Source organism: Trichoderma atroviride, chromosome 5 (genome assembly GCF_020647795.1).
Source record: "Trichoderma atroviride chromosome 5, complete sequence".
In the NCBI taxonomy this organism is placed as follows: domain Eukaryota; kingdom Fungi; phylum Ascomycota; class Sordariomycetes; order Hypocreales; family Hypocreaceae; genus Trichoderma; species Trichoderma atroviride.
In genome coordinates, this window is record NC_089404.1 from 301,194 (window position 1) to 327,728 (window position 26,535).

The 26,535-nt window shown below is 47.2% G+C and overlaps 10 protein-coding genes across 10 annotated transcripts; 8 read left to right on the top strand and 2 right to left on the bottom strand.

The window, feature by feature from the left end:
• Positions 1-460: 460 nt before the first annotated feature.
• TrAtP1_009266 (uncharacterized protein) lies at positions 461-2,031 on the top strand (the record flags this gene model as incomplete). The annotated part of the gene is made up of 2 exons (XM_014093573.2): positions 461-1,822; positions 1,891-2,031. 2 exons carry the CDS (start codon positions 461-463, stop codon positions 2,029-2,031), a joined length of 1,503 nt encoding a protein of 500 aa, XP_013949048.1.
• Positions 2,032-2,284: 253 nt separating this feature from the next.
• TrAtP1_009267 (uncharacterized protein) lies at positions 2,285-3,088 on the bottom strand (the record flags this gene model as incomplete). Its single annotated transcript, XM_014093574.2, has 2 exons — positions 2,285-2,456; positions 2,517-3,088. 2 exons carry the CDS (start codon positions 3,086-3,088, stop codon positions 2,285-2,287), a joined length of 744 nt encoding a protein of 247 aa, XP_013949049.1.
• A 680-nt stretch (positions 3,089-3,768) lies between these two features.
• Positions 3,769-5,072, top strand: TrAtP1_009268 (uncharacterized protein; the record flags this gene model as incomplete). Its single annotated transcript, XM_014093575.2, has 1 exon — positions 3,769-5,072. The coding sequence occupies one exon, from the start codon at positions 3,769-3,771 to the stop codon at positions 4,909-4,911; it is 1,143 nt and encodes a 380-aa protein (XP_013949050.1). The 3' UTR covers positions 4,912-5,072.
• A 192-nt stretch (positions 5,073-5,264) lies between these two features.
• Positions 5,265-7,340, bottom strand: TrAtP1_009269 (uncharacterized protein). The gene is made up of 4 exons (XM_014093576.2): positions 6,913-7,340; positions 6,742-6,845; positions 5,626-6,673; positions 5,265-5,551 (listed from the first exon to the last, which is right to left on the bottom strand). The coding sequence occupies exons 1-4, from the start codon at positions 7,033-7,035 to the stop codon at positions 5,402-5,404; spliced, it is 1,425 nt and encodes a 474-aa protein (XP_013949051.1). The 5' UTR covers positions 7,036-7,340; the 3' UTR covers positions 5,265-5,401.
• Positions 7,341-7,969: 629 nt separating this feature from the next.
• TrAtP1_009270 (uncharacterized protein) lies at positions 7,970-11,030 on the top strand. The gene is made up of 3 exons (XM_014093577.2): positions 7,970-8,565; positions 8,723-9,991; positions 10,604-11,030. Exons 1-2 carry the CDS (start codon positions 8,416-8,418, stop codon positions 9,983-9,985), a joined length of 1,413 nt encoding a protein of 470 aa, XP_013949052.1. The 5' UTR covers positions 7,970-8,415; the 3' UTR covers positions 9,986-9,991; positions 10,604-11,030.
• Positions 11,031-11,089: 59 nt separating this feature from the next.
• Positions 11,090-13,726, top strand: TrAtP1_009271 (uncharacterized protein). Its single transcript, XM_014093578.2, has 4 exons — positions 11,090-12,061; positions 12,122-13,190; positions 13,251-13,391; positions 13,465-13,726. The coding sequence occupies exons 1-4, from the start codon at positions 11,699-11,701 to the stop codon at positions 13,578-13,580; spliced, it is 1,689 nt and encodes a 562-aa protein (XP_013949053.1). The 5' UTR covers positions 11,090-11,698; the 3' UTR covers positions 13,581-13,726.
• A 1,648-nt stretch (positions 13,727-15,374) lies between these two features.
• On the top strand, positions 15,375-15,677 carry TrAtP1_009272 (uncharacterized protein; the record flags this gene model as incomplete). The annotated part of the gene is made up of 2 exons (XM_014093579.2): positions 15,375-15,411; positions 15,469-15,677. 2 exons carry the CDS (start codon positions 15,375-15,377, stop codon positions 15,675-15,677), a joined length of 246 nt encoding a protein of 81 aa, XP_013949054.2.
• A 1,422-nt stretch (positions 15,678-17,099) lies between these two features.
• TrAtP1_009273 (uncharacterized protein) lies at positions 17,100-19,497 on the top strand. The gene is made up of 11 exons (XM_014093580.2): positions 17,100-17,467; positions 17,553-17,690; positions 17,755-17,762; positions 17,829-17,965; positions 18,022-18,068; positions 18,126-18,154; positions 18,215-18,248; positions 18,298-18,385; positions 18,454-18,666; positions 18,726-19,077; positions 19,153-19,497. Exons 1-11 carry the CDS (start codon positions 17,225-17,227, stop codon positions 19,436-19,438), a joined length of 1,575 nt encoding a protein of 524 aa, XP_013949055.1. The 5' UTR covers positions 17,100-17,224; the 3' UTR covers positions 19,439-19,497.
• A 1,435-nt stretch (positions 19,498-20,932) lies between these two features.
• Positions 20,933-21,334, top strand: TrAtP1_009274 (uncharacterized protein; the record flags this gene model as incomplete). Its single annotated transcript, XM_014093581.1, has 1 exon — positions 20,933-21,334. The coding sequence occupies one exon, from the start codon at positions 20,933-20,935 to the stop codon at positions 21,332-21,334; it is 402 nt and encodes a 133-aa protein (XP_013949056.1).
• A 1,111-nt stretch (positions 21,335-22,445) lies between these two features.
• On the top strand, positions 22,446-23,456 carry TrAtP1_009275 (uncharacterized protein; the record flags this gene model as incomplete). Its single annotated transcript, XM_014093583.2, has 1 exon — positions 22,446-23,456. One exon carries the CDS (start codon positions 22,446-22,448, stop codon positions 23,454-23,456), a length of 1,011 nt encoding a protein of 336 aa, XP_013949058.2.
• Between the last annotated feature and the right edge of the window lie 3,079 nt (positions 23,457-26,535).

The following is a 26,535-nucleotide window of genomic DNA, read 5'->3' on the forward strand; positions in this document are numbered from 1 at the left end:
CGGTTTACTTATGCCCCTGTGACACTTTGGGAAGAGCCCGTGAAGCTAATGAAGCCATCGCCAACCGCAAAACTAGCCCCCGTGCTCGGAAAGATGGCGATAGATTCCCTTCTTGTTACGGCGTAGCTGGTGGCTTATGCAACGGGAAGCCACCCGGAGGGGAAGTTTTCGAAGATTGGAAAACGTTCGACCCGCACTGTTAGAATCAACTTGGAGAGTTCCATCGCACTGTCTGGACCGAGTTCCACTGGCCTCCGCATTACCCCCGCATAATGACATCGGACCTGATATTTCAAGCTTGGAGCAAGGATTGAATGGCAAAGAGCGAAGAAGCAGAAGAGGAAAAGGTTTATGGACAGATACAGAAGGCGGCTGAGAAAAGAAAATTATTGTTTTACACATCAGCTTCTCTGGTCATACTCATTACTCTATACAATAGTCTTCGCTGCAATTACCAACCATGGGCAGCAGTGAGCTTCCTTTTACTTTGGCCAACGCAAGCCTCGGCGACCTGGACTGTCTCGTTGATGGACAAACAGTCGTCGCCAAGTCAGGCAAACGCTTCGATGTCATTGACCCCGGAACCGGTAAATCTTGGGCATCCTGCCCAGACTGCCGAGAAGAAGACGTCGACGCCGCAGTCCAGTCGTCTCATCGGGCCTTTCAAACATACTCCAAATGGACTCCCAGACAAAGAGCCCAGACATTGCTGAAATGGCATCAAGAAATTGTCGCCGCGCGAGATGATCTCGCCAAGATCTTGGTCTACGAAACTGGCAAGCCCCTCGCAGAAGCTTACGGCGAGATCGACTACGGCACCACATTTACCTGGTGGTTTGTAGGCGAAGCAGAGCGAATTCAGGGAGCCTCAATTGTCAACGCAGTCCCTGGCCGACGAGCAATCACAATCAAACAGCCTATTGGAGTTGTCGCTGCTCTTGTGCCTTGGAATTTCCCCCTGGCCCTGATTCTCAGAAAGGCCAGCGGAGCCCTTGCTGCAGGCTGCACCATGGTTGTGAAGCCTTCGCCCGAGACACCAATCACAGCCCTCTCAGTGGCGCGGCTGGCATTAAAGGCTGGATTTCCTCCTGGTGTACTTAATGTCCTGACAACAAGTCTCGATGGGACGCCTGGACTGGCAGAAGCGCTGTGTCTCCATCCGCTGGTGAAAAAAGTGACTTTCACTGGCAGCACGAGGGTCGGGAAGATTATCACGAGTCATTGTGCGAAGAACCTGAAAAAGGCATTGGTTGAACTTGGAGGAAACTGTCCTTTTATCGTTTTTGATGATGCCAACCTTGACCAAGCGCTGCAACACTTCATGCCACTCAAGTGGCGGCACGCAGGCCAAGCTTGTGTTTCTTCAAATAGAGTCTACGTTCAGCGAGGGGTCTATGACAAGTTTGTTGATGCCGTCATCAAGGCCGTATCTGAACTGAAGATTGGCCACGGAATGGCAGAGGGCACCACTCTGGGCCCAGTCACGACACCAAGAAGTCTTGATCGAGCCGAAGACATGGCCAAGGATGCTATTTCCAAGGGGGCAAAGATGGTGGTTGGCACTGGGCTCAGAGATCAATCGGCAAATGGAGGCGGCTACTTTATGGAGCCTACAATCTTGACAGACGTCACCGATGATATGCTCATGAGCCAAGATGAAATATTCGCACCACTGTTGGGAATTTCGGTGTTTGATACAGAGGAGGAGGTTATTCAAAGGGCCAACAACACAGCCATGGGCCTGACCAGCTATGCTTTCACAAAGAATGTGGACAGGCTTTGGAGGCTTTTTGAACGGCTAGAGGCTGGCATGATTGGCTTGGTAAGTCAAAGTTGCATGACTTCTTTTACAACAGAGAAGATCTTTACTGATGCAAATTCGGTGTTTAGAACACGGGCACCAACTCCTGTGCTGAATCACCGTTCGGAGGCATCAAAGAAAGCGGATCCGGAAAGGAGAGTGGAAAGGACGTGGCAGTTGACGAGTACATGATTACAAAGACTGGAACCTTTACTTTTGAGGGTTTGTAAATTACAGGAGTTGGATTCCAAGCTACTATTTTCTAAGATTGCCATTGGTAATGAAATATGAAGTCTTATCTTTCTATAATAGTATTATCCTATCTTGCATCTCCATATGAATCTCATTCGTGCACGAAAGGCTTTGTCATAAGATGTATTTAACATTATATAGCACCTATTGCAAGATAAACCCTAGCAGCGTCACTTAATCAACGTGTACTTGAGTCATCATTTGTCATAAACAACCAAGATTCTAATGCGTTTACACACATCGTCCACCGTCTACCTCTAGATTGACTCCAGTGATAAAAGACGCCTCATCACTTGCCAAATAGCAACAAGCATTGGCAATGTCTGCCGGTGTTGATGGCCGGCCCAGCGGAACTGTGGCGACAAAAGAGGATATATCAGTAGCTCCCAGAAAAAGATCAGTCCTATTATATCACATGGTTAGCAAGAGTTGCAGATCAAGGCCTGGCAGCATTTATACTAACATTCCCGTGATGCCGACGACTGGGGAAACAGCATTGAACCGAATCTGCTTGGGGCCGTACTCAGAGGCCAGCGCTTTCGTAGCAGTAATGCAGGCTCCCTTGGACGCGCTGTACCACGATAGCCCACCACGAGGCCGGATACCAGCCGTTGACGCAATCTGGATAAAGCTGCCAGGACGGTTCTCCTTCAAGAAATACGGCACAATGACATTGGTCGACAAAAAGATGGATTTGACATTGACATTCATCACCATGTCGAATTCTTTCTCAGTGACACTCTCTGTCGGTTTATTCCTATACGCTGCGCCAGCGTTGTTCACCACAATGTCCAAATGCCCGTACTCTTTGATGGCCAGCGCCAGTATAGCCTCCCAGTCAGCCTTCAGGGTGACATCGGTGCGTAAAAAGGTGCCTTGGAGCTCGGATGCAACCGCTTTGCCGGCTTCTTCTGAGAGATCTGCCACAATAACTTTGGCACCTTCCTGGGCGAACTTTGTGGCAATTCCTCTGCCGAAGCCAGATGCGGCGCCGGTGATGATGGCTACCTTGCCCTCGAGACGGTTTGACGACATTGTGATTTAGAGAAAGCGATATGCACTTATGAAACAAGGGTTTAGTAAGGTATAGAAATTGAAGTTGGTGAATGAAGATGCTGTATATGGGGGATATCAAAAACCCTGATTTCATGCATCACAACGGACCCCTCTCGAGGGCGTGAGCCGACGACGTGCATAAAGAGACGTCTCAATCCTACACACAGTGCGGGCGCATCTTGAGCCAATTTAGGCCGACTCGGCTAGAACTACTCTTCACTTTAGACTAGGCACATGTGTCTACATCAAGTCGGATGTGTGGGGAAGCTCTTGGGGGCCATGCGGGGGAAGTAGTTTGGATAGTGCCGAAGATGGACCAAAGATGAAGTGAACACTATTAGCTAGTTAGTTGCCTGGTAGCTAGCCGTGATGACGAGTATTATGGATATCACTTGGCATTGGGGATAGTAACTCGATCAAACATCTCAACAAAAGAAGCCGATTTCGGATCAGATGCGCCGATGTCAGGTCCATGAGAGCTTGACGAGAAAATCTGGTTTCGACGGAGCCATCGCGAAAGGCAGTGCTTACCTCCACGATTGTATAGGTCAGAAGGAAGAGAACCTTGCTAGAAATTGCACATCTACGTTTATTGCCTAATTTTACTATTGCCATTATATGCAAATCCACCAATCCTCAACTACAACAGCAGCACCATCATGGCTCAAACATTCCGCATTCTGATCCTTCCCGGCGACCATGTCGGTCCCGAAGTGATGGCCGAGGCTCTCAAAGTGCTAGACGTCGTGGAAGAGTGTCGCCCCAATCTCAAATTCGAGCGCACTTTTGACCTCGTCGGCGGGAGCAGCATCGACAAGCACGGCGTCCCAGTCACAGAAGAAGTTCTCGACAAGGCCAGTAAGAGTGACGCGGTGCTGTTTGGCAGCGTCGGCGGGCCAGAGTGGGCAAATGCTTCGCCCAACCCTGAAGCCGGTATCCTGGGCCTTCGACACAAGCTGGATGCATTTGCGAATCTGCGGCCGTGTGAGATCCTCGTGCCTTCTCTTCTAGAAGCCTCGCCTCTCAGGCCTGATATTGTCAAGGGCACAAAGTTTATCGTCGTGAGAGAAAACTGCGGCGGTGCATACTTTGGAGACAAAGTCGAGAAGCCCGAGATTGCATCAGACTTGTGGGTGTATGAGTCCCGAGAAGTCGAGCGCTGTGCTCGCGTATCGGCTGCAGTGGCCAAGATACTGGGGAAGAACGGCGATGGCAAAGGCGGCGGCGGACCAGCAATTGTTTGGAGCGCTGATAAAGCAAATGTTCTCGCCAGCGGCCGACTTTGGCGCAGAGTCACGGAAGACGTCTTCAAGAGAGAGTTTCCAGACATTGAGCTGCGCCATCAGCTCGCGGACAGCATGGCCATGTTGATGGTCAAGAACCCCCGCGGCTTCAACGGTGTCATTCACACAGACAACACGTTTGGCGATATCTTGTCCGATATCTCGGGCGGAATCGTAGGCACTCTTGGGACGCTGCCGAGTGCGAGCATCTCCGGCATTCCTGGAGAGGGAAGATGCAATGGCATCTACGAGCCGGTGCATGGCAGCGCTCCAGACATTGCTGGGAAGAACTTGGTTAACCCGGTTGCTCAAATCCTCAGTCTAGCGATGCTGCTGAGGTATTCATGCGTGCTTGTAGACGAGGCAGCGGCCATTGAGAAGGCTGTCGAGAGGGTATTTGATTCGAAGGAAGCTGGGGGGCTCGGGATTCGGACAAAAGACATGGGAGGTGATGCTGGGACGAAGGAGGTTGGAGATGCCATTGCGAGCGAGGTTCGACGGCTCTTGCAAGCGAATTGAGGAGGTCAAGGTGTTATTCAACTTTAGTGACACGATTAGCAGTAAAATGTGAGCTGGAGCTTTGAGTGGTCGTGCAAGCGAGGAACACCACCAGTGGCTAAAAGCAGGCAGTAGTATTCTACGCTGTAGCAATTATCTTTTGGTCTTTCAGGCCATGGGCTAGGTTCTGTTCTCTGTGCAGGTGCAGCAGCTGAATGTTACCTCGGGGTGGTGGTCGCAAGGATGAGCTCATAATTGCCGTAATTGCCGCATACTATCGACAACAGCTCAATGTATCAGCATTGGAAATCTGGCTCCAGTGATGTTATTGGGCTCTTCTCCGCTTCGTAGTATAATGAACACCAAGATTGCAATTTTTCAAGTCTCGTAACGCGTCATCATATTAAAATAGGCATGCTAAATAAATGTACACAACGTGCTTCATACAAGGAATTAACCAAATACGACAAACAACAGGGCCTACCCATCACGTGAAAGCAACAACAGTAAATCACTCCTTGCCGTCAACAACGATGCTGAGGCTACCTCCAGCTTCATCAAGTTCCACGATGGTCTTTTTGTGGCGATGATCCAGGTAAGACAGTACGCCCGTCCAGATGACAAGGGCAATGCAGCAAGCAATCATGGCCCACATACCGCGCTAATAGCATCAAGTTAGCAAACATGCGTCTCAAAGGGGAGAGAGAGTTTTAAAAAATGCAAAAGAGGACTCACTGTGAACCAAGGAGCCATGTCGGCACCGTAGAAGATGATGCTCCACCAAGCGTTGACGGCATTGTTGCCCAGATTCATGGCGGCCAACACAATAGCACGGAAAATGTGCTCTTCGTAACGCATTGAATCGTTGCACCAGGCGAAAAAGGTGGCCTGGCACGCGTAGACGGAACCGGCAATGTAGTAAGCAGCCATTACTACCGGGGTAGAGCCCGAGCTGGTAGGGTGGTGGGAGGCCACCAGGATCATGATGGAGGTTGCGATGCCAACGAGGCCGATCCAGTAGCCGACGAGGTAGCGTTTGCCATTCAGGAAGTCAGTCAGCGTGGCCCAAAACAGGGTCGAGACGATGCCAACGGCCGGTACGCCGGTTGGGTAGTTGTTCAGCTGGCTGACGCTGTACTTGTGAGTAGGGCTGCTTTTGAGGAAGAGGGCAAGAAGAGAGTTGCTGGAAAAGGACTCTGTTTCTCCGGCAATGACCCAGAGCATGACGAAGCCCCAGAATTGCCAAGACGTAAGCACCTTCTTGAGGAAGCGCAAAGTGATGGGCGAGCTCTCCTCAATGACGGGCACGCGGGCCACAGCCAGGCGCTTCTCGTCGTCGCTGAGATAAAACGCCGTGGTGTTGCGAGGCGTGTCTGGGAAGAAGATGAGGCCGTACAGCGCAACGGGGATGGTGAGGAGGCCGTCAATGATGAAGAGCCACCGCCAACCCGCGAGACCGCCGCGGCCATTGAGGCTTTGGTGGATGCCCGTCTGGATGAAGCCGCCAATCATGGTGCCGGCCAGGCCAGACGACGTGAAGATGCCGCTGCGCTTGCCGAGCTCGCGCTCAGTGTACCAGGCGCCGAGGATGTAGTGCGTGCCGACAAAGGTGGAGGCCTCGCAGATGCCCTGGAAGAAGCGAATGGCCATGATGGATTGGGGGTTGTGCACCGAGGCGGTGACCATGGTGAGGCCGCCCCAGAGGAGCATCATGGAGGGGAACCAGATGCGAGGCTTGACGTAGTAGAGAGAGAGGTTGGACGGGATCTGGCCCAGGACGTAGCTGTAGATGAGTGGCAGTTTTGTTAATGGGATGATCAGAAGACAGGTAAGGAAGATGTAACCACTTACCCAACTGTGAAGCAGGTGTTGATTTCATTGAGCTGATTGCCGACAAAGCCCAAGTCCTCCTTCATTCCAGAGACATAGGCATTGGAGAGGTTTGAACGATCCAGCTGATTGAAGAGTTAGCTGACTCACACTCACATCGATACGAGATTGAAACAGAGCAGAGACGCGCACATAATTGATAAAGTAACTCAGACAGCAAAACGTCAAGATGAAAAAGTCAATCTTGCGCAACAGCGTGCGCTCCCCAGGCTGATAGTCCGTGTGCAGGTAGTCGCGGATCCTTTGAGATACCATCTTGAACTGCCGAGGAGGATCAATAAACCCTCCAAAACCTCGGCCGCACAGCGAAGAGACAGATAGCAAGACAAAAAAGTCTTTGGAGGTTTTCAGACAAGGGCAGCGCCAAACGCCGGCAATCAAGACCAAGGCGAGTTTACAGCAGCGTGTCAAGCCTCTAAAGCAGCGATTTCCCCTTCTCAAGAGTGACCGAAAGACGAGGGTTTTCGGTGGATCTTTATGAGTTTGGAGGTCCTCCAGAGAAAGAGATGATCAGTCGCACCGTGTTGACGCGCCGTTGCCGGCTAAGACTATGTACTGTTACGGAATCAAGGCCGGATAAAAAAAAGTGACTGGTGCTATTTGGGAGTAGCATTATCGTAGTAGCCAGATAAGAGCCACCGCCTCTCAGCCACCGCTATCTCCAATCTCCCTGGTGCAAATACGAATGATAATCACTTCAGATACAGCACTTGCTGGTCATGCGAGGCGGCGATAGACTGATAGACTGATTGCTAGAGTCTCTCGCTAGACCAAAACTGCCGGCAGGGCTTGACGGTAGTTCAGCTCAAAAGTTGGCCGAGGCGAGATCCCTGGCATGGACAGCCTTAGCGTCGCTTGTCTGTCTTTCCAAGCTGTCGAAACGCAGGGCTCCGCTAGGCTCGACTAAGAACCCGGGAACAAGAATCGAAAAAAGGGTCGTCCCCCTCACCGCGAAAGGGCACCATGACACGCCGCAAGCCACCACGAGGCGTCATCAACTAGTTATATAGCAACTAATGGGCTTGCTGTTACCGGCTTCCGTTGACCAAAAACGTGGGGAAGCAACAAGAGGATCCTCTTGGAGATGAGAAAAGCCGGGGTAGCTTGGCTGGGGGTCCCGGCGCAAGTGTAGCCGGAATCGAGGCTCCATTCATCCTCTACTCATCCAACAGAACATTCCTACTGGCCGCATTCTCTAGTACACGGCAATATCCTGTCCATGCGGAGTAGTATCTATTAGTCGACGGAGTTATATCCATAGTCGCTCGCACTATGGAGCTGCGATAACGAGATCCGGTCCGCGCTGGGAACCCCCGCAGCAGAAAAACAAGCAGCCAGAAGAATCCTCCACGCTTTTCCATCCAATGCCATACGGCGGGCGTTGCTAGACGCCATTTTTTTCGCCCATTGCTTCCCTCCCCCCTGACCCTTTCCCTTTTTCACTAACCTTCTTTTTCCCTTCTTCTCTTCTTTTACTCCTCTTCCTTCATTTTTCTATTTTTTGTCTTTTTTTTCCCTTTCGCTCACGCCCACTTCCCCTCCCTTGCCACCCCCCTAGCTTGTGCCAAATGTTTCTTACCCTCTTTTTTTGTTAGCCTTCCCAATCTGGCAACTGACCAAATCGAGCAACTGGATATGGGAATGGCTTCCAACACCAACGATGGGGTCCTACAGCAGCGCAACAGGCCAGTCGGAAAGCCTCGCGGCATGCGCCGGGACCGGGACTGTCGCAGCTGCAAGCTAAGAAACGTGAAATGCGATCTGAACAGGCCCTCGTGCGGAGAAGTGGGTAGGCCCCTGATTCATGAAGCTGGCTCTCTGCCCCCCCCCTTTTTGCGCGGATATCATGATGATGATCTTGATCTTGAAATCCTGAACCCCCCCCCCCCCTCTTTTTCGGAGACATGAGAGACGATTGCTCACACTCTTGTGCGTGTAACAGTGCGTCGCCGCCGGGGTGCCATGCGGCGGCTATCCGCAGCGAGTCATCTGGGTCGGCGCCAGCTCGTCCGTAAAGGAGGCATCGTCGCCAACCTCTGCGCCGTCGTCGACGCCGGCGCGCTCCACCAGGCTGGCCCGGTCCCAGTCGGCCGTCTCGCGGTCCAGCGACTCGGGCCAGACGCCGGACCGCGGCGCCTCGGACTCGTGGTCGCCGCCGGACCGGCCGGGCTCGAGCCCCGGCGACGACGCCTCGCCCATCAGCTGGTCCGAGGCCGACCAGAACAGCTTCATCAAGCCGCTGGCGACGCTGTGCCAGCAGATCATCTCGCTGGACGGCGACGCCCTGCGCAGCAACCACTACCTGTCCGTGGAGGCGCTGCGGCTCATCTCGCGGCTGCGCGACTTTGTGCAGGCCCGCATCGACGGCCATCCGGCGCGCGCCGACATGTGGGAGTCGGAGAGCCTGGCGCGGTACCGGCTGGACGCGCTCATGAGCCTCAAGGACGCGCTCAAGGCGACGAACCCGTTTGCCTTTATCGGCATCGCGGCCTTTGCCTTCTTCGAGGTGTGCGACAGCGGCTTCGGCGACTGGCAGCGCCACCTGTACGGGGCCAAGTCGCTGCTGGACTTCCACTGCAAGAGCCGGGCCGAGCTGGACAACCTGTCGCGCAGCGTCACGGGCCTGGGCGAGATGGTGGTGCGCCTGGTGTGGTTCGACACCTGCGGCAGCATCATCCGCGGCACGACGGACCTCATCTTTGAGGACTGGCACCGCGAGCTGCTCACCGACAGCTTCTTCCGCACCGTTGGCTGCGCGGCGGAGACGTTTGAGCTGTTTACCAAGGTGGCCAGCGGCGAGGTTGCCTCGAGTCCTACCAATAGCGCCTTTCTCGCCATCAAGCAGCTGCTGAGCCTGGGCCAGGGAACTTCTGACTGGGACCGCTCAGCTGACGCATATCGCTGCGCTGCCGTCATTGCGGTGCTGACCCGGGCCGGTGGTGAACCGGTAACCTTGTCGACGCAGAGCACAATCTCGAAAGCGGTGGACCGGGCGTGTCAGATTATTGCAGCGTCGCCGTCATCCTCGCAGTTTTACATCCACATGGCTGTTCCGGCCTACTTGGCCGGCATGAACGCAACCTCGACGCAGCAATGTGACGTTGTGAGGTCATACTGGCATAACTGTAGCCATGCCGGGGTTCGACGCTATCCAGATGGCCTGGCTAGATGTGAAGAACGCTGGAAGTTGAAAGGCCTGGCTTAGACTGGGGTAAGTTAGGCAGCAATGGTTTTGCTTTTTCCTTTGTCTTTGTGCTCTTTCATCTTTCAACCAGGGACAGCGAAGGAACAGGGAGTTTTTTCTTTTTCACTTTTTTATTCTTCTGGAGGACTATACTACATGGAACCAGCAAAAAGTATGGAAAAACACGTTTGAAAAGGTGGGACGGATTTTGGGCTCTTCTATTGGTGTCTTTACTTTGAAAGTTTTGGCCGAATGAGATACCAGCACTGCAAGGGCTTTTTCCATATCTCGTATACCATGTATCTTGATCAAGTTAGCATTGAGCGAAAGACATGTTTCTCGGGTTTACGCACCACCTACGCTTCGATGCGTTATTACGCAATATTTTGCTGCTTGGCGGCATACATGTGCAGCATCAGCCCACTCTCTTTGACTCTTTGCATTGCCCTATTTTAGAGTCTTGTTGATTCCTTGGCTTGGTAAGATGTCTGCTGAAAAATTGAGAATCTTGACAACTTGTTGTGCAAAGCTGCAAAAATCATACAAGGCATCACAACTCTTGAACACGGGTCACTTCTCTTGTTGTTCCCAACCATCCTTCACTCTTTGTTCAACAGAGAGAGCTAATACAATACCCAGATAGACTGGCACTGCATCCAACATGGATGAGCGACGCCCTGCAATGACAAGTCTTGGGGACCTAAGAAAGATGGATTTGCATAAACGAATTGTTGATTGCCGCGCTTGTGAGCTGAACCAGGCTAGCAACTTGGAACCTGCAGGTCGACAAGACGGGATATCAATGGAATCACAGTGGGCGACCCATCCGGGCAACATGGTGTCATTGAAGAATTGCCCAAGCAAGCAAAACCACGCCCGTGCCAACTGATTAGCTCATTCTTTCCAAAGCATTACCCATTCTTAGTGCTCCAGTAGCATCTCCAGCTAAAAACTGGGGTGCATACCTAGCATCAAGCCACCGGCTAGTAAGCACGGCGCCCCCTCTTTGCTCCAGTCGCGGACTCTCTCCACAACAGAAGATATCAGAACCTTATTGTAGCACGACTTGCCCCGAATGGACGTCGTGGTCCATGCCTGATCAGGCAATCAACCTACCGTGATATGCGTGTCTCCTCGCCAAGCGCGCAATCGTTGGTGGAGCAAAAAGGGCGCCTCGTCCCCTTGGGGGTTGAAAATCGAGGAACCCCTCATTGCTTGTTCGTCAGTTTCCCGTCCCTTGGACCAAACCGAGCCGTACTGCCATCTTGGCTTTTCCTCTTTCCTCTTTACGAATCACATACCATGTACTACGACTACGACTACTGCTACCGCTGTTCACACCGGCAACGGGGCCCATCGCAAAAAGATACTCTGGCCTCGGAGTTGTGAAAGACCCCGCACTGGGCCGCAACCAAGCCCATCGTGTAGACTGCGGATATGGGACTTGTGGGCTTGACCTTATCGTAGGCAGGAAAATCCGGCATCGGTGCGGACATTGGACCAGCTAGAAAGTGGCGCGATAGATATCTGAGGAGAGCCGAGGAGAGCCAAAGGGGATACTTAAAACTGAGAGAGACGGGCTTTCGTGGTTTTGAGTCGAAGCTAGCGGTTGCCTTGACTTTAACCTTGTACACTCTCCTCTTCCAAGATCAGCTTTGCTCTTCTCCCGTTACCTTATTGTCTTTCTTGTTTGCTTCTTTTGAACAACATTATTCATAGTGTGTAGGAGTCGAAATGACCGTCTCTGGAGACTCAATCATTACCAACGGTGCTAATGGCACCAACGGTGTTAATGGTGTCAACGGAGCCAAGACAAACGGCGTCAAGTTGTCGTGGGAAGAGCTCGGCGCCAAGAAGCGCAGCGAGCTGTTGGCTTCTATACCCCCGGAATGGCGCATTCCAGAGAGCCTGCTGCCTCCAGATTCCCAGGACGATGTGACGACCTGGCCTGAGACATCGGGGTGGTTTACAAGAGCAGAACTGGACATGACCAGCCTGACCGCCAGCGAGCTGGTGTCCAAACTATCCTCGGGTGCTCTCAAATCAGAGGATGTCACCAGAGCGTTTTGCAAGCGAGCAGCTGCTGCTCACCAGCTTGTAAGTCCATGTCTCCTTGTGTGTTTTCCCAGTAAAGAATGCATTGCTGACCCAATGTAGACAAACTGCCTGTCTGAAACGTGCTTCGATCGCGCCATCGCCATGGCTCGTGCTCGAGACGAACACTTTGCGGAAACCGGCCGGCCAATCGGCCCTCTGCACGGCCTGCCCATCTCGCTCAAAGACAACATCAACGTCAAGAGCGTTGATTCGACCGTGGGCATGGCCACGCATGTGGGCGATCCCGCCAGAGCCGATGCAACGCTGGTCGAGGTGCTGGAGGCGGCCGGCGCCGTCTTCTACGTCAAGACAAACGTGCCCACGGCCATGATGATTGCCGAGTCGGTCAACAATGTGTTTGGGCGCACGCTGAATCCGCGGAACAGGCGGACGACGAGCGGCGGCAGCTCGGGCGGGGAGTCTGCCCTCATTGTCATGAAGGGCAGTCCCATTGGCGTTGGGTCAGATATAGGCGGCTCGCTTCGGATTCCGGCTGCTTGCACGGGCATCTTCACTCTTCGGCCGTCGCTGGGTCGGTTTCCCGTGCGGAACTGCCGATCTGGCATGCCGGGCCAGGAAGCTGTGCCGTCTGTCAATGGGCCTCTGGCTCCCACGCTTGAAGACGTCACGCTGTACAGCAAATCCGTCATCGGCGGGCAGCCATGGCTGAGAGACCCCAAGTGTCTACCAATCCCCTGGAGAGACGTTGAGCTCCCCCAAAAGCTTCGGATCGGTGTCATGTGGCACGACGGAGTCGTCCAGCCCACGGCTCCTGTAGCTCGTGCCCTGAAGCACACAGTCGCCAAGCTCAAGGCCGCTGGACATGAAGTCGTCGAGTGGGAGAATTTTGACCAGGCTGAGGGAGCCCGGCTGCTGCAGCGGATGTTTGTGGCTGACGGTGGCCTGACGATCAAGTCGCAGCTTGATCCTACGGGCGAGCCTTGGAGGAGCGAGATGTATCCTTACTCTGTAGCGAGGGAGCTGGGTACGGCGGAGATGTGGAGGCTGCACTTGGAGAGGACAGACTTTCAGAACCGATACTTGGATAGATGGAACAAGGCGGGTCTTGATGCCCTTTTGCTGCCTACGATACCGTTTAACACGGTGAGGCATGGAACTTTTAAGCATGGTGGGTTGTTGGCTGTTTTCCATGATGTTTGTCGTGATTTGCTGACAAGAGAATTGATAGTTGGATACACTGGAGTCTACAATGTGCTAGACTACTCTGCCGTGTCATTTCCCACCGGCTTGAATGTCATCGACGGCGTTGATGTAGACGAGCCTGACTATGCGCCCCTCAGCAACGACTGCAAAGATATCCACGCGACTTGTACGTATTACAACAGAGTTTCAATTCTTGCTATCCTTTACACTTGCTTTGATACTGATAGAGATGGGTGTAGATGAACCCGACCTGATGCACGGACTGCCGATTAGCTTGCAGTTGGTGGCGCGGAGGTTGGAAGAGGAAAAGGTGCTTGCAATGACGGGCGTGGTGTTGAAGGCGTTATCTGGGTAAAGAGATGGTGAGAAGAGGCCGCGTATGTATAGATGGGGAAATGTTGAAGAAACGTGACATTTACGGCCTTTTGGCTGGCATTGTTATTTGTTACATGTATTTACTATACTGCTTAGATAGTTATGAATAACGACATTATACAGCATGCAACAGGCCCTTTGGAGTCGATTATGAAGTGAAGAGAGGGCTGCATGATAACATCTCTGATGTTTATAGTAGTTGCGCCATTATGTGGGATTCGTCTGCCGCAAAGCTTTATTCCCAAAGCAGAGTCGAAGTGCATGAAATCATGGTGGGTGACATCGTGCCGTCGCGGCTCCAACGGATGCCGGAGAGGGTTGCCAGGCAATGCCTCTATGCCGGGCGCCGCAGGTTGGAGACGGGGTTTGCTAATGTCATTCAGTGATGTCGCTTACAACGAGGCCACCTATATTGTAGATCGGAGGATAGACGTATTTCACGCAGTGATATATAGATGTTAGTATCTCTATTCCTCAAACCCTGATTAAAATTGCAAAGTCGAACATGACGCTTTGGTCTCACCATTCAAGTCGTGGGTAATCATCATACACGGTCCAGTTGTTTGAAGTAATACCTACAAAAGAATATAGTTGGGCAGGCACAGAGCTGAGACTCCGACGGCCAAGTTGTTGTTGTTGTTGCCGCAGCTTCCTCTAACAGAAAAAGCTCAGCAACGGACCTATGTCTAAAGGGCATCATAAGATAGTTTAGCCTTGATGCTATAGCAATAACGCGGTTGAGGCTGTTGTTCTCTCATTTTCTACATGGGAGCCCTAAGATTTCTCTTGGTATATACACATTGTAACAATGATTTTATAAAAGATTTGTTCACATGCTGTCCCACTCTAAGACTACCAGTATGCTTAACCTGCGGGGCGTAGACTATACTGCTAGTAGTAACCTGGCCTACATCTCGGGCATTTAAGAAGCAGATTATTACAGTAATGCAACTCAAGCCTAGCTTCCAATACGTAGACTGCGCAATAAATTTCCCAAATGAGGTCGTCACCGCCTGGACCCTTTATCAGTGCCTTTGAACCGGCCTATAGCTGGGTATTGTTAGCTGTTCTATGGCCATAAGCAAAATGGCCCTGCCCTTGGTAGTTCATTTTAAAAACATTACTCAATCTATGACTCAATCAATGATGAGATCTACGAGCTCTGTAAATCCAGACTATACACTTACATCATATCTTTAGTTTAAGCATGAGTTTGGGTATGCAAACAGGTCCCCGCCGACAGACCCTAATTAAGTACATACATGGACCTTTCTTCAGCTGCAGCTAATCTGCAATTAATGCCGTTCTTGTCGTGCCGTAATCTTCAAGTTTGCGGCAGAGTGCACACTGTACTGTACATATATTCGCCGCACAGACTGAAATCGAGCAAATACGTAAACGTGCCTCCATGCAGTTGCTTCATGTCCATCAGCGGCACCCATGTTTGTAATGCTACGTCCCGCCAATGCCATGATTTTTCCCGCCAGTCTTCGTCTCCCATTCATACTAGCCAATCCCAGAGACTGAGATTGGCTATCCATCACTTTGGGGTACAACAGGTTGAGCGACTGGGCTGATGATTATGATGCTGAGCCCCAGACAGTTTTTGAACCCCCCTGCCAGACCATCGGTTGTTCTCTGACTCGGGTCCTGGCTCCTCTATTACAGTACATGCTGGCCATCCAAGGGTGGCATCGCACTTCCAAAGGTTCATAATGCCCTGCGTGAGTTCCTTGGTATCGGCCGCTACGTCTCCAGTATTCTGCGGCCTAAAATGTCAACAGAGGCTAAAGACGCCTTTTGCAGCCAGAGTAAGCAATACACTTTGAAAAGTCAGTGAATTACACCACTAATAACTACCAATTTAGTCCGAAAACTTGGTGCTCGCTGGTGGGAAAGGGAGAATGATGACGGAGATGACTGCCATAAGGCTCAAAGTAACGGTTATACTTGCCGAGACGTCAAAGTCCTATATGTCGGCTGGCCAGCTTCAGGCGGTGTCTGGGTGCTTCACACAGATATCTGGAACGCGTCGGATAATGGGTATGGCGTCATCTACAACTCTCTCAACATGTAAGAGCAATGCAAGATTATTGAGCAATATGGAGGCACGTTTTATCAAGATACTAAAGATTGCGCGTACTTGGACCTCTCGGACAATTAACCCGCCACTGCCTCGTACTCTTTACGACCAATTACGCGTCCAAATTAGAGATCAAAATGAGTTTGGGAATTTCTATTATTTTTTGCGAATGCGACTGCTTAAATTCGCAACCTTGGGGCTCTGCTGTTTCTTGACGCAGGTAGAGATTGCGGCGTTGCTAGTAATTGATAAAAACATGAAGATAGCTTCGCATTGGGCCCTGTACCCGCGGAGACCTACAACAGTTTTTCTCCTAGACGGAAGAAAGGACTTCATACTCAACTTAATACAATGAAGTAATAAAGGATGAGCACTGTGGAACTCCTTCATGTTCCTGTCCTGACACACGCACGCATGTCATTCACCAGTACTTGAAGCAGGGAAGATTAAAAAATGATCTAAATGACATAATTTAAACAGACTTTATTGGGGTAGACATTCCAGCTTTTCACAAATTATATGTGTACGTTGCATCAGGATACGAGACGTAGAATGCATTCCCAATATATGTTAAGCACTCATTGATTACTCCCAACGTACATGGCAGTGTCGGCATTTGGCGCCAAGACGTGGCATCAGGCCCCAAATGAGCCGAGTTGAATCGGCACATGTAGTTTGCGTTGCAGCCTACTAGGTAGATATCGACGGCCGTTGGATGCGGGGAAGAAAAGGCATTGAGGCGACATGGGGTATTTCTCGGCTTGGATGGTTGACATGGCGTCTCCAATGTCACAAAGCCATCATTGTTGCCGTGTACAGGGTTATTAGTACGAGTTACTGCCTACAAATTGGTATTCGCGTCAAAGTCCCCTCAACAAATGCCAGTCCCCGCGCTGCTCTTTATGCCAATTGCAAGTCGCTGGTCTTAGACAAAGCCAGGAGAATAACAAACAACAAAACAATTGTCTCTCCGCAAGACACTGCCCGGGTCTAGCTTCATCTGCAGCCAAGCATGACAACGACCAACAGCAACTTCTGCCACTACTGCTAGCACTGCTACCATGCCTCTCTCCAGCTGCCTCATTCAACACACCAAACCCTCACGTCTCTCCACACAACAGCAGACTTCGGCATGACATCTACAATCCTTCTTCTCATTCGGAAGCCGCCCGCAAACGCTCCAATCCCAGCTTGTTGGCGATGCTTCCCTGCTGTCCCTCCCCGCTTCCCCCGCACGCTGTTTACCCAAGGACGAGTTCCCAAGGGCAAGATCGACATGCATGTCTTGTTTCCCCCCCACTTAACTGAATCTGGGTGTAACTCTGGGCGAGGCAAGATGACGATACATAAAAGGGCTGGCCCGGCAGTGAAAGCGAGGTGGACGATGGTCGGTGAGACCTGCCCTCGCAACTGAACCCCTCTTTGGCGGTGCTTTCTCACAGAGACACGCGAAATTTGTCAATTTTTGAAGCCGTTTGGTACGTGACCATTGGCAGATTGCGAGAAAGATTCGTCTAGATAGCCTCAATCGCGAAATCGCGATGCCGGTCTACATGTCTCCCCAGAGCGTCCTCGGCGCCGCGCTCGGCATTCTGGCAGCTTTCCCGGTTGGCGCGTCTGCTAGCTGGAAGAACTTTCAGCCTCAGCGCCGCACAGCATCGTCGTGCCCTGACTACAGTTCTTACTCGGAGCAACCGCATGGCCCATATTCATCGGGATCGCTGAAGCTGCCGTACATGCGGCCGAGCGAGGAATGCAGGACGTTTACGAGCCCGGCAGTCGAGGTGAGCTTTGAAGCCCTGTTTCAGAGGAAAGGGATGGGAAGCGTAATCTTGTTGGATGAGGTACTGACCATACATACTTGCACAGAAAGTCATTAGTGATTTGAAATCTCAACTCAAAGATCCAGACGTTGCTCGGCTTTTCGAAAACACCTTTCCATCTACTTTGGATACGACGGTCAAATACTTTGACCCCTCGCTGAACCTGGCATTCATCATCACTGGTGTAAGTTGCGCGCTGGACTCTTTTTGCGTTTATAGTTTATTGCCTTTATCTAACTGTTTGGTAGGATATCACGTACGTACATTCCTGAGCTCTGGACGCGATGGTATAAACAAATGAAGCTAATTAACTGCTTACAAGTGCGCAATGGCTACGCGATACCGGCAATCAGTTTGCGCATTTGTATAAACTCTTGCCACACGACAAAAATCTTCAGGCCCTCGTCAAAGCCGTGATTAATACAGAGGCGCGATACATCTCACAGTATCCCTACTGCGGTGTGTTGAGTTGTGCGAGCTTACGATTAACCGCAAGACTAACAATGAGATGTTAGGTTCGTTCCAGCCACCACCCGAGAGTGGATTGGCTCCCTCTGTCAATGTGAGCTGCAGCCCAAACCATCATTGTGGGTAAACATCATATTAACGGCTTATGCAGGATTGGGCGACAGATGTTGTTGTGAATCCGTACGTATTCTCGGGGAAGCCATGTGGACAAGAAGCTAACATTATTTCCTATCATGGTAGGCCTGTTAACAACCAGACGGTGTTTGAATGCAAGGTACGATGATAGAGTTCCTAATAAGAGAGGCTGTTTCTCACATTTATAGTACGAGCTTGATTCTCTTGCAGGATTTCTTAAAATCACGCGCTCTTATTATGCTAACACGAAGGATTCGTCCTTTATCAATGACAATTGTACGAACATTTCACAGATCTATCTTCCTTTGTAAACAAGCTGAGATGCTAATGCGAGTCTACTATAGGGAATGCTGCGATGAGCCAGATTGTCAGAGTCCTTTATGAACAGTCACAGAGCAGCTGGTCAAGCGACTTTGAATGGGTGAGCTACTATAACTGGACTGGTACCGCCGGCGCACTTTCTCCCATGGTGCCCAACAGCGGTAATGGCGAACCGAAGCAGGCAAACGGCTTGGTTGCTTCAAGCCACCGACCTTCGGACGATCTCTGCGTATTCAGTGAGTCCAATTTCACCAAATTGAATACGTAATACCAACCATTGCTGACCGCGACACAGACTTCATCACTTCTGACAACGCCATGATGTCAGTTGAGCTGGCCAACGTTGCCAATATGCTTGGCAAAATTGGAGTCCAGAAAAGCCTCGCTACACAGCTACGCCAGTATTCCAACACTATTAAACAGGCTGTATGGGCGCATACGCGCGCCACCAATGGCATCTTTGCGTACGAGACAAACGGCATCGGTGCTCAATACATCATGGACGATGCCAACGTCCCAAGTCTTGTGTCGCTACCCTACTTGGGATTCTTGGAGAGGAGCGATCCTACATACCAAAAGACCAAAGCAGCCATGTTTTCGAGGGCGAATCCGTACTATGCAGCGGGAAAATCATGGAATGGTATCGGGTGAGTTTTGAGTTGAAGCGCCTTCCGCGAGACAGTCTTGCAAGTTGCAAATCCATGCTAATCACAAGAACATAGCGGCCCTCACGTCAATGCCACTTATCCTTGGCCCATGAGCCACATCTCTGGCATATTCGGCACCGACGACGATGACGAGATCAAGCAGCGACTTGCAATCATCTTGGAGAATACAAGCGGATTGGGACTGATCCACGAGAGCGTCAACATTTACAATACGAGCGTGTACACTCGTCCATGGTTCGCTTGGGCAAACAGCTACTTTGCGGAGATGATTCTGGACCTGGCGGAGCGAAAGCCACATCTAGTATTGAAGTCTGGGAAGCCGTACAAGCTTGGGCAGTGATTTGCCGTATGGTGGGCGAAGCTGTCTAAAACGCTAATGATGCTTATGAGTAATGCAATGAACATACAGTATTGTTTTCCTGAATGGCTTTTGACTACATCACTTGATGTTTGACTGCTGGTAGGTGGTAGGGCTGTAAACCACGGCGCGATAGGCTATTGTAATTCGTATATCGAGGATTGCTAAAGTTGACAGAGCTATCAAACAGACGATAGAGAGTAGCAAGTCCAAAACAGGTTTTGTATGGGTAGGAAGTCAAGATGAGCGCCGTAAACCATGGAGAATGTCCAAGGAAAACTTTAGTCATTACGAGTCGGAGAAGCAACAGTAAATGCACTGCTACAAGCTGGGGGTATGGAAGAAACCAAAATACTGCGTTTCAGGCCATAGACCACGGATACCTCGCGACCGCGAGATAAAGGCGCGGAATAGAGGAAAAAATACCGCGCTGCATAAGAATCGCCTCCGTCATCAATGCAACACCAGCCCCCCACTCACATTTGTAATAAAGGCCCTGGAGCAGGTGGAAACCTCGAAGGATCTAGCTGCGCCGTGCTCCGGTTAAAGACGAGATAGATAGCCCAAGCGAGAATTAAGCATACGAAATCAGTTGACGTTTGAAACAACTGCTTGAAGCCAGAGCGTGCAGCGCACATGTCGTCTTTTATTGGAAATAAAATAGTAACAATAAAAGAGGAAGGCAGGATTATAGTGGCTTTGCGGCTTTTGCTTTTGCCCTTGCACTTACTCTTGTTTAATGTTACTAATATAAGTAAAAGTAGTCTTTACTATTTTATTGACAAGTCGGGAATATACCTCTGAACACACTTATACACACATAAACACTATATCAGAAATCCTGCTTATTATACCGCTATAAGGACCACAGAACAAGAAGGCTTTACTAAACTTTAATAATAATAACTAGGGTAGTAGTAATAAGTAAAAAAGGATGCCTAGTTCTTCTATATAATATAGGTATTGGATGGCTATTGCCTTAGGTAATAGGCTGATGGATAAGATAAAGGCCCCAGACTTGGCACCCAGTCTTAAACCCCAAGTACCTACCGACATGTATATATATATTCCTCCGTAGCGCAGGCTAAATGCGTGTAGACAGTGACGCGGTGGTGTAAAAAAGGAGTAGTAAATGTAAGTATATGTCTTAGAGATTATTTAGTATATAATGCAAATAAATGCATGCATTAGCAGAGAATATATAAACAACTGTAAAAGCGCAAGTGGATTTCCGTTACTAACCTAAGCGAGGCGGGAGTGGCGCGGCGTGGCGTCGCTGGCGCTGCGGGCGGGGCGGGTTGGGCAGTGCACGAAAGGCCGAGTGTGAGACGAGAGCTGTTGCGCACGGGGATCGGAGGAGAGCAGCGCATCACACTTAGACTCGCTCCGAGCAAGATCAATCTCCATGCAGATCAACCTTGGACCCCCAGAGACTCGACGCCCACAGACGAGATAGACTGCACGCTCACAGACGAGATGGACTTGACAACCACGGGCCGCATCGACGTCTACGTTGAAAAGATTAACCAAGCCCTGACGAACGCTATAAATCACTTGGTCTCAAAGAGGTATCCTTGCAAGTCAACTTGGACTTACAAATCTCAGTCTCAACAAGAACCCCAACCTTTCAGGGAAGCTATATCATCTACGGATAGCCATCAGGCTGCGTTGCGATGGGCCAAAGCGGCACAGTTAATGGCTAAACCTGCGGATCTTCCATATTGCCCCGACTTTCAATACAATGGCAAGTGCGCAAAAGATGGCCTGGAAAAGAGCATCATGTATATGGATGCCATATATGGGCCTGGGAATACGTCGCAACCTTGGCCCATCAATCCCGACCTCCCCGACAATCTTGACTGCAGCGTGCCCTCATGAGCCTGACATTTTGTATCTCATCAAACGTCTACCCAATCAAAAGTCTTCTGGGGTTGACATTATCGGAAATGAAGCTCTCAAGATGGTTGGCCATCTTGTTGCTCCGCATCTGGTAAAACTCTTCAACGCTTGCATGAACAAGGGCTATTGCCCACCTCACTTGAAGCGTTCCAAAGCCATTTTTTTAAGGCAGGAAAGACAGCTGACAATCCAAAGGCGTATCGGCCGATTGCGCTCCTTTCTAGTATTGGCAAGATTTTCGAACAGATCATGGTCAAGCATATTAAAGACTTTGTTGCAGAATCCGTTTCAAACAAGAAGCCATTGCTTCCACTGATGCAGTTTGGAGGGCTGGTTGGCAGATCAACAACAATGGCACTGCAAGCTTTGACAAACTTTGTTTACACCGGTTGGGCCAGTGGTAACAAGCGGAAAGTCTCCTTGTTGGGTCTGGATATTTCTGGAGCATTCCCTCGCGTCAACCGCCGTAAGCTTCTCAGGACCTTGGTCCAGAAGGGCCTGCCGGGCTACATTATCAAGTTTGCATGATCCTTTCTTTGTGACCGCCAAACCGTTTTGGAATTACCTGGCCACTATCCTGTGGATTTCTATGAAAACAGTGGCCTTCCCCAGGGAAGCTCTCTATTCCCCCGTTCTTTTCCTTTTCTTTGCAACCCCGCTTCTTGACAATCAAAAAAGTTTCATCCCTTTCTGGCCCTTGTACCATGACGTTTGCCTTTGTTGACGACACATACATCATGGTGCGGTCGAATTCGTGGGAGAAGAATTGCGAGAAAATAGCACAAGTACACGACGTGCTCAACTCGTGGGCAGAAGAAATAATGTCTCGTTTGCGCCCGACAAGTATGGCTTATTACATTTTCTTCCTCCCAACACAAAGTCAGGCAGTGTCAAGTGTGTGCCAAATATTGACAAGCTACCTCCTGCCGAGAAGCTCTTTGAAAAAGAATACCTAGTTATCCTAGGTGTTCGAGTGGACAACAGGCTTTCGTGGAAATATCACGTCGACTTGGTTTTTGAACAAGTGGCTAGACATGGACGCTATTTGAAGTGCATTTCCGGTTCCACGTGGGGCCTCAGCCTGTTCAGAATGCGGCAGCTCCATGTTTGTAAACTTCTGCCCATCATAGCATATGGCTGCGCGGCATGGTTCTTTGATTACCAGGGGACAATTCGCCAGGGACATATCCTGCAGCATTTGGTTAAGCAGCTAGACACGCTGCAAGGCGAATTACTTGTCCAAATTTCAGGAGCGATGAAGAATACATCCAGGATTCTCCTCCGAAAAGAACTACATATTTACCCTCTTTCGCACTCGCTCCGAATCAAGGCAACTGCCCATCACGCAAGTGTCTATGACACTGAGCATGCTAAAGAGCTTCGCTTGATTCGAGAAAGAGCTGGCCTTTGTGCTCACAGACTGAAAGCACATCCATTTACCCAACTCGACATATTGGCAGCAAAGTTAAAAAATATGGCTCAACTTCGGCAGAAACGACACAATGGACATGTAACAGAGGGTATGTGGAACGGCGATCCGGACTGGGCTCAAGGTCGTCAATACACCATCAAGCAAACGACGCTTGACATGTTGAACTTTCAAGCTTCTGCCGCGTGGGAACAGTATCAAAGCAGCCATGTGCCATCTTCGCCCGAGGGCAAGGCTCTTGCACTTAGAGAGCCTTGGGGCAAACGGAGTTTGAATTACTACAAAAAGCTCAACCGGAAGCAGAGCACCATGTTGCTTCACTGCAGAACCGGCTGGATCGGCCTGCGAAGCCATCTGAAACGGCTCAATCTCCAACAGTCGGACCGGTGCCCCCACTGCGACAATGGCCCGCATTGTGTCGAGCATCTATTCATCCACTGCAAGCACAACAGTCTTGCACTGCCACGGAAAAGGCTGTTCCGCGAGGCCGGAACCAGGAACCTGAATACGATTGTTACAAAGCATCCGCAGCTGGCTGCTAATTTTGCCATTACCAACTTTGGCATTGAGCAATTCTCAGTGAACAGAAGCTGGAAGACTGCCGTCAAGCGGTCTCGCACGGAAAGCGAGCCGCTGCCCCCCCCTAAGAAGCAAAGGACCCTTGCACCGTGAAGGAGTTTGACGATTCAAAAGGCTTGATAGGAAAGGCTTTTACAAAGTATTGAGGAAATAACTTGTATGATAGGGACAGTGAGACACAGTGCATATAGTAATATAGGCCTTGTTTACCTTATTCCTCCTGGGTATGGAGAGATAAACTACCTATTATCGTGACTTGTTATTGAACCTTTTTTTTGGTGTTTTGTTGTTGTTGTTGTTTCCCTCCATTACGTATTTGGTATGGTAAGTCCAAATCTTCATTCTTTTTTCCATCCATTCTGCGAAAATAGGGCTTTACTTATTTGCGTCATATGCTAATTTTAGTACCGAGTGCTCTATGGCGTACAGATTATGCCTGTTACAAACCAACCACATAAGGATCCTTTTGGTATATACCTTCGGCAATACACCGGAAGGCCATAACTAATCAGGGTGTGGGACTCCCTCTTTTAGTAGGATATATACCTACTTATAAAATAAGAACACAGCTCTAGGAGTGCATTCTCATTAGGTACTATAAGACTTACACTAGTGATAACTATAGAATAACTTATTATATAAGAACTATTTATTACACTTATTAAATAAAACTTAAATAGTTAGTTATTAATATAGCACTTTTAGATAATAATTAAATTAGTTATTTATAACCTTATTAACTATATAATTATATTACTTATTAAATCTTTTACATCTCTCTGCTAATATAAACTAATGCCTTAGCTTATAGATTAAGAACCTACCCTATACCTAAGTATAATAGTATAAGTTAAAATATTATATATTAATAACTCTTGTTTAAAAGATACCTATAATCTCTTAAGTAAATTTAAACTACTATACCTAAAGTAATTAGATTAACTAGCACTTCTGTTAACTTAACCCCTAAGACTACTCTTATCTTTACTTAAGATGCTAATAGAAATATTATTATAGGAGAAGCTCTTAATTAGGATAATATATCTAAGGATTAGATTAAAGCTTTCCTTTAAGATATATTTAACTTTAATAAGCTTCTTATAAAAGTAGTTAAGACTAAGAAGTCTATAAGTAAAGATATAAGAAGACTTATTAAGTATTAACTGCCTTTTATATTTAATAGAAAAACTAGTAAACTTTATAACTTTTAAACTTAACTTAAGGCTTATTTTATTAACTTTAAAAATACTATTAACACTAAAACTAAGAAAGTTTCCTTTACAGCTACTTACCTTAAAGAAACTATACTTAAATAATTTTACCTTATTTAAGATATATATTTTAATAACCCTATTAGACTATAGCCTGCTTATATTAATAAAATTTTTATTAACTTTTTAAAGTTTAAAGAAGAACTTATTAAAGCCTTTAAAAATATTAAAGAAGTATAAATAGCTAAAAATAAACTCTTGGAAATTTATTAGAAAGGAAAATACTTTAATTATATTATAAAATTTAAAGACCTAGCCTCTAGAGTTACTTAGGGATAATCTGCACTTATTAAAAAATTCTATAATAGACTTAGTATAAAAGTTAAGGAAAAGGTTTATAATATTAATTAAACTAAGTATAATTTTATTTTATTTATAAAAAAGTATATTAAAGTAAATAACCTTCTTTATAAACTTAATATAAGGAACTATAATATATAAAAAGATTAACTAAATAAAAGTAAAAATTAAAATAAATAAGTTACTAAAAATAATAGTAGCACCCTAGGACCTATGGATATTAGTATAATATAAAAAGGAAATGGGAAAAAAAAGGACTTTAAATGTTATAATTATAAGAAGCTAAATTATATAGCATGTAACTGTAAGTTACTTAAAAAAGAAAAAATCCTTAAACTAAAAAATAACTATGCTATAAAGAAAGATAATAAAAGCGTTTATATAATAAAACACTTAACCTTATTTAATAATAAAAATAACTATAAATTCTATTATTTTAAATTTAAATTCTTAGATAATTCTAAGACACTAGATAAAGAATTAAAAGCTAAAATACCTAATTAATAGCTAATCCCTTAAATTAATTTTTAACTATTATTTACTATAAAAGATAATACCTTAGAGTAAGATAATAATACTAAATAGTATAACTATAGAACTATTAATAATTAGGATAATAATATTTAAAGAATATATAATAAATTTACTTTAAAAATATAAAAGCTTAATAAATTCTATAATAGTATTATAAAAGCAGAAAAACCTATTAAAGGAAATATGCTAGCTGCTTTATATAAATAGCTAAAAGATATATAATAATAAGAATTTAAAGTATAACTTATCTTAAGAGCTATAACTTTAAATAAAGTATAATTATATAATCTTTTATACTATTATATTTATAAAGATTATAAATATATTAACCCTAATTACCTATTATATTATTATATTAGTTAAACTAGTTATATTACTTATATATATATAAAACACTTTAAAGAAAAATATAATAATAATATTTTTCTAGTATAAATTCCATTTACTACTTATAAAAATATATACTATAATATAAAGTTTTATAACTAGATATTTACCTAATAGTATTAGTCTCTTAAAATTATTATATTAAAACTAGGTTACTGCAACTATAGTAAAAGAGAATTATAAAAATATAAATTAGTATTTTATAATTATTATAAAACTGCTAAACTTATAAAATAGTAAGACTATAGTAACTTAAGATAGAAGTATAACTGTAATAAAGGATAATTTAACTATAAAGACTATCTAAAGCTAAAATATAAATAATACATAAGTATAAAAATTAACACCTAGCACTATTTAAAAAACTATAATAGTCCACTATAAAAGGGTAACAGGAGGACTTAAGATATATAATATCTCTTAAAAAAAAAGAAGAAGAATATAATAATAATAATAAAAATAAAAAAGTAGTTAAAAGACTTTCTTTTAAAGTGTTATTAAATAAGAATTTACTTATAGTTTTAATAAATAGTAGGTTAAAATATAATTATATATTTACTATAATTATAATATATTTATAATTACTAGTATATAAGAAGAAGAAACTATATTAACTTTAATATACTAAAGGATAAAACTTTTAATATAATAATAAATAAATTAAATAATAAACTAATTAC